We start from the raw sequence: 11,117 nt of genomic DNA, 5'->3' as shown, positions 1-11,117 counted from the left end.
CTTCAAAAGTCCGGGATAAAAGCTATCTTATGTTCTTTCTAGAGGTCAATCTCTGTACCAAATTTAAATAAAATCAGTTCAGTGGTTTAGACTTTGAAAGCGTAACAGACAGTTAGACAGATAGACAGACAGACAGAATTATTTTCGCGTTTATAATATTAGTAGGGATAATATAACTGCCTGTGCTGAGCATAGAACTAGGCTAGGTAGGTATAGGTACTTCTTTGGGATTGTTCGGAAGGGTCACCGCGGCCCTGGTTCATAAAGGGCTTAAGAGGAATACGATGGGAATTTAACTTAAGGAATTTAGAACGGGGCCGGTCATATGCTTACCATAAAAAAACTAACAGATAAAACGAAACAGTCCAGAATTTATATAACCCAAAACAAATAAAATAGAAATGATTTTATATATTTCAAAACTTCTTGCAAATCAATCCATTAGATCTCGACATCAAATTGGGAAAACTTTCAACGACTTCTTTTCAATTTCTTGAATATTTGTTGAGACGTAAAAAGATGTCTCGAAAATTGATAAAATTGGCTACGTTTTGTGATTTGGCAAGTCCGATAAATTTTTGATAAGTATAGAAAGGAATAATTGTATTATTCTAGATTCCTGTTGTGGTTTCAAGATATTTATTTTTATGCTGTCTGTTTGCCATGATTTCAATTTTTGTTCCTCGTTTATAGGTTGTACCCTAAAAGCTCTGAAATTACTGACCTGATTTGAAAATTTATTTCACTGTAAGGAAGCCAGATTATAAGCGTGTAATCTTCTGTACAGATACGGGAAGAAATTCTCACCGGACGCGGGTGACACCGCGGGAAAACGACTAGTATTTATATAAAATCGCAGAACCTGCATGTGATGTATCTTTATGAAGATCGCCTTTTATGTGTAATCATTACTACCTACATCATTACATATTTTATGAATTTCACCGTAATCATATCGATTCTTGAATTGAAATGTATTCTTATATTGAAATACCAGTGAACCAAACAAACACATTGATCTATCGATCTATCCTAAGAATAGTCGCCATGATAGTAATGATCAAACCCACTTTACCCATTACATATTCTATTAGGCAGGAATACATTACAGTACATTATGATTATGTGTGTATAATAGAATTTGGTTCAGTCTTTTAGGCTCTTAGTGACAACAAATATTGAAATGAGATTGATGTTATATTAATAACGTAATTTGTGTGTGTGGGTGACGTTTCTTTTTATTTTCTTTGGATAGGTATTATACTGAAAAACTTGTTTATTGTTGTAGGAGAAAAAAATACTTGGGAGAAATGAAGATAATTTGATTTTAGGACAGCACATGAGTCTTCACATAAGGTATGGGGTTGCTCAGGTAGCTGGGTTCGAGAGGACTGGAAGCTAATCCCAACACAGTTAGGAAAAGGCTAGGCAAATGATAACCACATTAGTGGATATAGGTTAAGCGAATTTGATTAAATTAAACATGAATTTATCTTCATTGCTAGGATATTGTCCAAATATTTTAGATAAAAGACTAAAAGGTAAAATATAATAAAAGGTATAAGTAATTTAAAGGACTAAAAGGTTCTTTGATGTTTAAATCAGCACATGATTTAAATTAGAAGTTTTAATTTTGACCTAATTTTAAAGTAAGCCCCACATTTCACCGAACCGAAACTAAACTAAAATCTAAATTCTAAACAGAGCAGACGAAGCGAGGCCTAATGCGGCCAATATATTTCAAATGGCCCATTTGTACCTAATTTGAGAGCTAAAGTTCTATAGTTAGGCCTTTATGTACGCAGAATTGTGCTAAAGTCTGGAACGTGGAGAACAAAATGTCTAGCGGAGATGTCATAACCCAGAGTTCGCACCTCTCATCCCGGCCGCCGCGCTGGACCAGGTAGACACCATGGGCGCCGGGTGTCGCGAGATGACTCCCGGCCACCGTAGGCGTGGGTCTGTGGGCGGTGAGTTCGGGTGGCTCATCGTCCCTCTGTCTTTCTAGACGACAGACCCGTGTCGACGGCGTGCGTTGTTCCACGCGCTCCTCAAAGAGATGTCAGCAACCCCAGCGGGGCCCAGGGGCCCAGCAGGGCCAAGGCCTGCTGGGGCTGCGGGTTGTTCGAAAGAGATACCGCGGCCCAGGTACATAAAAGGCCTATGACGGAACACGACGATTTTAGTCAGTAAGAGTCTGACACTCCCTCACCGCTGCTAACCCACAGCGGGAGGGGTCATTTGATGATTTTACGTCGCTAAAAAAAAAAAAAAAAAAAAAGATGTCATAACCCAACATCTCCTAAGAAAGTAGCGCGCCAAAATGTTGTGTTCAGGGGACGAGGAACATTATTAGCTGCGCCTTTATACGAACCCGCACACTTTTTTCAAAATAAAATCAAAACCAATCTTTGATTGATTGATCATGATTTGACAAGGAACCGAATGCATCGTAAGTTCGCGTACCGTACGTTGCTTGACCTACAAAAAGTTGCCTGACCTACCTTCCGTAAGGCATCTCTGCTACCTTTCCTTATTCCTTGGTCTAGAACAACTTGAGAGAGATTTAAGACATTACACACAATGTAACTTAGCTGTTTCAAAACTCGTGTGAAATTATTTTGAACTATCTCAAGCCCGTGGCTGTGCTTGCTTATGTCTGTTACCTACATATGGAGGTAAATTGTTGCGTGTCTGTAAAGTCAAAATCCATTTTTAAACATAAAATATATCAATTTTGGGTTCAAATGATGTACTTATGAGACACTAGTCGCGCCTGAATTGATTAGTTGTATCCTAGTTTACATATTATTTTTCGCAATAGAAGTTCCGATCATCTCCGCACTCAATTTTATCTCTTATCAGTTTAATCGTTGACCCTTGAAGGTGAACAATTTACTTGTTAAATATACGTAATAGCGCAGATTGCTATAATAGTTAGTAATAGGAATATCCGGACCCGACAAATAAAAATAAAAAACAATTGTTGTTATAGTAAAAAAATGATTTATCTAACTGAACAAATTTACACAATGAAATCAAAGATGATGTAAACTTTATCGTATTTCCAACTACAGTCTTTACTACTATATTACTATCATTTCCTCTTCTCTCTTCCTCTTAATTTAATCTTCTTCTCTTCTCTCAATCTCTTTGTCTCCTCTCAATTTGACTGCTCTTCCTCATTTGATTCTCCATTAATTTTAAAAACATTATCTCGTTGAACAACACGCGATCCAAAGTAATTCTTACTGCCTGGACTAGTACTATAGTGGTTATTCCTCTGAACAGTGACGGCTCCAAAGTGAACGGGACCATTTGAGGGAGTTCCATAGAAAACATTGCCTGATTGTTCAACAACCGATCCGAACTGGTTTGTTCCACCAAGGTCACCGGTATAGGTATTGCCATCTTGGACTGTGACCGCGCCTACAAAAACTCCGTTGTTTCCTGTCTGTAGGATATTATGAAGATCATCACTAGTCCATGTAAAGGCAACACCATCTTGTCCAGGACCGCCCGGTGCAAAAGCAGTAAGGGTTCGTCTCTTTGAAGGATTAGCAGCATCAAATGTGTTATCCATTGTAACTATGGATCCATACACATTTTTATCGTTCGGACCAGTGACGTATCTATTGTTTCTTTGTACTGTTAATGCTCCGAGTATTACGCCAAGGTTGCCATTCGGAGATGATGGTAGTTCTTCGTTTTCTTCAGCTTGCACTCCTGTAATACAAGAATTAAATGTTGCTGTTAAATGTTATGTGTTGTGAAATTAGAAATAGGAACGGGTTAATTTAAGGTAAGGTAAGGTAAACCTCTTATAAAATAAGGTGTTAACAGATGAAATTATGAAGGTTTTATGTACATAAAGAATAGTAGGTTAATGTTAAAGAACATACATAACACACATAGCCAAATTGTACTGCAACACTTTAGCGAGATCATAATGTACATATGAACATATGAAGTTAAAAAATATAAACAATCAAAACAAGACAAATATAAGATAAGAACCGTCTATTATTATGACAAAAAATATTTGTAAGAAAATAATGATGATAAGTACTTACCGGGAGAGCCGATGGCCGAGATAAGCAGAGTAGCCAAGATATAGTAACACAACATGTTGCCGACACTGTTTGTACATTACTGAGTAAGAACGGTTCTGGAGCACATTTTATAGTTTAACACCGCATGCCAATATCGTATCTAGGGGTTCCCTATGTCACCACTTTGCCCAATTTAATTGCGTCATGTTTTGTCATTGGAGTTAAATTGTTACCACTTGTTTTTATTTAATTAATATTGTAAACAGGAAAAAATAACATTTTGTTTGTTTCTTAGTTATGGATAAACTAAAAACTACTTCACCCATTTTAAAAATTCTTTCACTGTTGGAAATCATTGCATTCAATGATGCATTGAGCTAGCGTGGTGATTAACGCTCAATCCTTCTCCATGTGAGACGAGGCCTGTGCCCAGCAGTGGGACGATAAAAAGGCTGTAACAGTTGGAAATCAATACCCTTCCCGAGTATCATAGGCTATATTTTGTCCCGGTAGTTCCCACGGGACCCGGGTGAAACCGCGGGAAAACGGCTAGTAATTTATAATTTAGTAAAAGTCTGGCACAGACAGTTTACGTCTAACATTCAAAGCTTTCCAACTCTTTATTCTTAACCCTTGAATCTGACAGGCCTGTACCTGAAGGTATTGTTTTAAACCTTAAAGCTCTGAGTTTAATTTATCTTAGTTTTGTAAAGCATTTCAACGAAGCCTTTTTACAAACTTTACTGTGCTTTAGTTAACGTCAAAAACAAAGGTGAGTTGAATTTATCATATCAAGTAAAGCAAGAGTCTTGTTATGACGTTCAAGCAGATTATATCGTTGTTATTTGCTTTTAAAAGAAATAGGGAAAGATATGATAATATTCACATTAAAATCCTTGCTTTGTTTGCCATGAAGAATATAATGTGTGTAAACTTCAAAATCCCATGATATTGTAAACGCGAGAGCACGAGCGGTTTTTATGTATATATATTTGTATGTTATGTTGCACACACGACACAAGGGCGCTAGTGTCGCCTCTCGCTCCAACGAATGCGTTGAGGTATGTGCGAGAAAAGGAAGGGAATAGGATTGCAAACACCAGTGAAATTACCAATTTAACAAATTATGAATATGAAAATTACCGCGCAACCATTATGGATGTATTGATGTATGGTTGTTTATACCTCTTTCATTTTTATAAAACTGGGCAGTGACAAGTATGTATTATATATCAGAAACATATAGGCTTCTATTTATCTGTGTGTGTACGCGAAACAGTTCCCTCAAGACCACATCGTGGGCGGCAGCTAGCAGCTATACTACTCTTATTTTAAGTAGGTAATCTTAGATCTAATTTGTAAGATTATTAAAACATCTTAATTTAGAAACACGAGAATTTAAATAAAAACATACCAAAGCTTCTGCTTGCGTCATCATAATTAACATCGTCTCAACATTAGTGAGTCTGTTTCCCTAATTACGTTAGGAACACGATATGATTCCTCGCTTCATTATTTAATTGTACCTCCGAGCTGTAGGGAGCACCCTGTATGTTTAGGTAAAAGATATCTTCCCTAAAGTGAGAGTGCATACTACAAACTTTTTGTCGGCCGATAGTTTGTCTAAGCCACGGAGTTAGGAAAGGTGCCTTCATCTGGGTTAAATTCGTACGGGTGACATGACCAAAATTTTCAGTTAAGAGTGAATCAACAAGGCGTTCGGCTACTTTGGGACTTGGTCGGGTATTTAGCTGGTATCAGACCGACTGAAAACTTTGATTGGAATCAAGATTTTCTTAAAAATATGTTTTTGCCAGCCATCGGGTGACTGTTTAGTCTGCAGTGTGTGGGTAGGTTCTCTTAATTGTAGCTCCGAGCTTCAGAGAGCACCCTGTGTTAAGGAAAAGACATGAGTATGTTGAGAATTAGAATAACATTTTACTTTCCTTGTCTTGTAAATTTTTGTTTTGCCCTTATTACCGTTAATAATGTTACTTGCGTGGGTTTGTATTATGACGAATTGTATAAGAAAATAGCAGTATCCAATATATAAGAGTGAAAGTCAACATTTAACCTTATATGTATGCTACTACTATTTGTTACTGTCAATACCAACTTTTTGTCAGTTATATACATATTTACAACACAAAAAAAACTTTCCTAGTAGAACAATAAAAAAAAATATATATATATACACTATATCTAAAAGGCGTCAAAAAATTCATCCCCATCGCTGTCAACTGGGAGCGTACCCAAGAGGCTGGCAGCATTACCTCGTTGGATGGCCATGCTGATCCTTTGTCCGAGGTAATAGCCAGCCTTTTGGTCACGAGAAGCGTCAACCAGCCGCCTAGACAGGTCTTTAAATAGGGTGTGCGCATTCGGACCCAAGTGAAAGTAACCTACAAATTCCATATTTCTTTGACGTTACTTATGGACAACAAACGACAAACTTCGCTAATATTGGTGCAAAGTTTTAGCTTTTGCACGTTGTGTCACGTTGTGGGATCAATCAAGGATGTTGGTATTTTTTTGTAATCAAGGCTATGGTTGGGTTAGATTTTTGGGATCGCTAGATTTTTGGCTCACGAACAGCAATCAATATTTTATCTCCCTAGCCTATGTCCTTTCTCAGGCCATCTTGACTTCACATCAAGTACACATTTAAATCAGTTTAGTCGTTTCGGCGTGAAAGCACGACAGACAGACAGAGTTACTTTCGCGTTTTATAATATTAGCAAACATGCACATTATTTCGGCAGATACCTAACAAAATGTCAAACAAATCTGAAACGAAACTGTGATTCCAATATGGCTGCCAACAAAACGAATAAACAAACGGTAAATACCAACACTATGAGTAACGATTTGCGACTTTTACCGAGCATTTGTGCCGATTACTGTATTGTTAATGAGAAGACATTGAATTAATGACACTCTCTTTAGATATGAAAAGATTATTCTAGTAACAATATAACTGGGCCCAGGATAAATGACCTTAATACCAGTCCAAAGATCAAGGGCACGAGGGTCAAATTACTTTTAAGTCTTAATTGAGAACCTTCTCCTTTTTGGGAAGTCGGTTAAAAAAAAGAAAACTTTTCAAAGATGAACCAGTATAAGTTTGTGTACGAGAAGCTTTTCATCTCGGTTTTACTCATAAAAACTAGCCTATATTTGTGTACTGTAAAAAATCGTTGTGATTTTCATAAAATAAATGTGCTTTGTAAATGACATAGATATGTGTTCGGCGCTCTTTAAGGTATGTTTCAACTAACACAATGAACGAAAACTTAATTAGCTTTACGATATACTTAAATGTATGCCTCACATACGGCCAGTTTCTTCATCAAAAGTTAAAGTTAAAGTAATGTCTAAAGTAAAAGTAACGGTCAAATTCGTTTTTTTAAGGCTAAAGTGACAGCAACACTAATAGAAAAAAATTGAATTTGACCGTTACTTTTACTTTAGACATTACTTTGACTTTTACTTTGGCTTTAACTTTTGATGAAGAAACGGGCTGTTAGTTACTCTTTACTATTTATACAAAGTAAGACCCATTTGTCAAGTTATGCCCCATTATCAAATTGAGGAATAGAACTCACCCCTCGTTACTTAATTCAAACTAAATTAGCATTAACACAAATTCTAACTATACCCAAAGAAAACCAACTATTTTCAACGGGTCATAAACTTGTGACCCAGTTTTCTAACAAGAAGTGTAAGTTTGGAACCCGACCTATAGTTAGCAAAATTTAATTTAAGCACATTAGGGTCTCGGGGTATTCCAAAAATGGCGTTTGGGTCACAGTTCAAATTGATGAGTGTATCTAAAAGATTGATGGTCTAATCTTTATGAAGTTGGCTCCAATATTGGCCCTAACATGGCTTACGTATGTAGACAAGTAAAACTTGTCGTCATGTGTTGGAGTTGGCTATTAGGTTGGATTAAAAAGTTGGTGCAGCAATCTGGAGTAATATTTCCACGCATCGCGCGGTACATCTTCTGTCTAACCGAGTCTTTTCCCAACTATATTGGGGTCGGCTTTCAGTCTATCCGGATGCAGCTGACTACCAGTGCTTTACTCACAAGGAATGACTGCCTATACTCTTTAACCCGGGTAACCCAAGATGTATCTTGGTGAGCCCCTTTGGTAAGACTTGCTGTCAGCCTTCTGGCTTCTGAATTCTTGTACTAATAAACAAATGCCTGTCCTTTGTACAACAATATACAATTGTTTTCTGAACTAATATTCTTCCTTAATCAGCTGTTCTATGCCAAAAAACCTTCTTTACCTTTAATCCCACAATACCTTTTTCAATAAAGTGTAAGTTGTTTACGTAAGCAGATAGTCCAACACGAGTGCTGTATTGCGAATACTCGTATTTGTCAAACTCAGCATACGAATTTCTGGTTTTGGATAATCTAGGCATACAACCTCCCCGGGGGGTGATCAGCGGGCGACAGGCACGGGGGTGCCACCGCCTGCACCACAAGGACCGCCCCTTGTGCTCCGGCCATCATAGGGACCCCCTCCCCACTGGGGGGAGGCATGAGGGGCCTGCCGTAAGGCGGGCAATCGCCGGTGGGGGACTGGATGCCATAGATTCCCAGACCCCCTCCACTCAGGCGAGGTCGGAGTGCCGCTGGGCCTTTTTAGTGGGTATACCGGGAACGTCTTTACCGGGGAGTCCCACATACCCCTCTCCAGTCCCCCGACGGGAAGGGGATGCGTAATAGCATTTTTAGCCCAGCGACAACAAAAAAAAAAAAAAGGCATACAACCTACTTCTTATTTCACCGTTGCAATTTTGCGGACAATTTAGAAAGGGAATAAATATTTTGACCACCATAAAATGCTTTGATACCCTTAGTTTTGTAACCAAAAATATCTACTTAACACCAGAAAAATAAAGTCTAAAAATATAATAGTACCAGCTATTTTAGTCACGACTTCACTTTAATTTGTATTCGACCACCAAATTTAGTAAATGATCACCAAATCTTGACGACCAAAATAATGTATTATTTTTCCTAAATAAATTACTGTGATTGCCATAAATGTAGGCTTATTATTTAATAAAGTATTATGATGCCATATTAAGTTATGTGTATATAGACTCCACGAAGGTGGTCTTGTTTGCCCTACCCCTAGAGTGCAATTCAAAACCGCGTAGGCGCGGAGGGGCGGGGCGGCCTGCGAGCTGAGGCGCAGGTAGTTTTAAGGCCGCGGCTGAGGCTGGCTGGCGGAGCCGGCCAGCAAGCCGAAGCTGCGGTGGTGAGCGTGAAAACCATCTGCGACGAAAAGCCCGCATGGGACCGCCGGAGCCCCGCAGCGCCGGAGCCGTGACAGAAGCCATGCTTGCTGCATGATGCATGTTTGCTTCCATGTTGCATGCCTGCTAACATATATGTATATCAAGTTTGGGATAAAAATGATTTATTTGGACTCATTTTGCTAAAATAGGATAGCAGAATTTAATTTTGGTTATCATTTACTATTTTTGGCTAACTTATGATTTACTTGGAGTAATTTTACTTAAATAGGATAGCAAAGTGTTCAAACTTTGGTTATAATTTTACATTAAAATGCGAGTTTCATTTTGGGGATCATTTACTATTTTTGTCCGCTATATGTTACTATATCTGGTGATCAGTTAAACATAAGCCATTTAGAAATGTTTGCAGGTGATTTTTTTTTGCTATTTAAGAGAGCAAGAAGACCAAAAGAAACATATATTTTCTGTGCGTATCGCACACCGAAATGGAATCTCGTCTTTAGCAGATTGCTTCGAGATTAAAACTTCTTAAATAGAAACAGAAAATAAATTATATCTTTGTGTATTCAATAATAATTGTAAAATCTGTCCACGTTCGCAATAAATTTTATGACTTACTGTGCTATAGTTCCCAGCCATTTCAGGATTTCGAATCTCTTCAAGTGTTTTCGTACCCCTGAGAGCTGTAAAACTTTCATACTTTAGCGAAATCTTCGAAAAGGCTTGTAACTCGCACTTTCCCAAAAAACTACTGTCTGTGTGACTGTCAGTTCAGAATTGCTTTATTACAAAGCTATTATTGCTTGCTACGTCCTGTATCACATAACAAAAGTGATAGGTATGATACCCGCAGATGGTTCGGGTAAGATTTTGTTCAGACTCCAAGGGCGAAATCAAAAATTTTGTCTGGGTGTGCTAAGTGGCTCTTTAGGGACGTGGGTAAAACCGCGGGGAACAGTTAGTGAATGGTTTCAAAATTTTCTATATTATAGTTTTTATTTCCCTCGAAATTTCAGTAGGTACTAATGTTCACTCAAATGACCTTGAAAGTATCGAATGAATGCTGGTTTTATTTGCATTCATTTTCTATGGAAATGGCAACAACAATTAACTTAATGGATACCTACTAAGGAAATAGCTTCATGTGAATTTAAATACGTTTTTGTGGAAAAAAGAAATAGGTATAAAATATTTAGCTAGGTACTGAAATGTATTGTCATTTTACTAATGAGTCTCGTAGATTTTTTTTTAATAGTCAAAATCGAATCCAAGTCTATTAATTTGAAAACCAAAGCACTATACTTCGGCCGTTCAGAGAATGCGTTCCTGACACCTATCAGTTAGTCACGACTAGTGATGGGCACAACATAACACTGAGTTCGTTACCGTTCCTTCAAAATGAACCGCCGCATTATTTTAAGATTATTTTCGTTTTAAATTGGCGGAATCATTTGTTTTATATTTTAGTTATTTAAGTGGAAACCAAAAAAAGGTAATATTCATATAATAAAATTGTTTTATTTATTCTTTGTTACAAGTACATTGAATTGAATGTGCGAACAGAATATTAATCAGACTCCGATTTGCTTGAGGAGGTGGTGTCTTCATCATCATCTTCGCCTACATGTATAATTATATTATTATCAATAACAGAATCAATCCTGATATCTCGGTCTAACAAAAGCCGGGTAATCAAATAAAAACAGATCGAAAACACTTGAAAAACGTGGTCTATGCGCACGAAACGACAACGGACGACTGTTTTAGCGTCACAAAATGGCGGCC

General features: G+C 37.6%; 1 protein-coding gene across 1 annotated transcript; it reads right to left on the bottom strand.

Annotated features, from left to right (window-relative positions):
- Positions 1 to 2,986: 2,986 nt before the first annotated feature.
- LOC124642387 lies at positions 2,987 to 4,139 on the bottom strand. Its single transcript, XM_047180793.1, has 2 exons — positions 4,074 to 4,139; positions 2,987 to 3,726 (listed from the first exon to the last, which is right to left on the bottom strand). The coding sequence occupies exons 1-2, from the start codon at positions 4,126 to 4,128 to the stop codon at positions 3,164 to 3,166; spliced, it is 618 nt and encodes a 205-aa protein (XP_047036749.1). The 5' UTR covers positions 4,129 to 4,139; the 3' UTR covers positions 2,987 to 3,163.
- Between the last annotated feature and the right edge of the window lie 6,978 nt (positions 4,140 to 11,117).

The sequence above is a fragment of the Helicoverpa zea genome, chromosome 24, assembly GCF_022581195.2.
Source record: "Helicoverpa zea isolate HzStark_Cry1AcR chromosome 24, ilHelZeax1.1, whole genome shotgun sequence".
NCBI classification, from domain to species: domain Eukaryota; kingdom Metazoa; phylum Arthropoda; class Insecta; order Lepidoptera; family Noctuidae; genus Helicoverpa; species Helicoverpa zea.
Note: the sequence above shows the minus strand (reverse complement) of the source record. Positions and strands in the feature narration are given on the sequence as shown.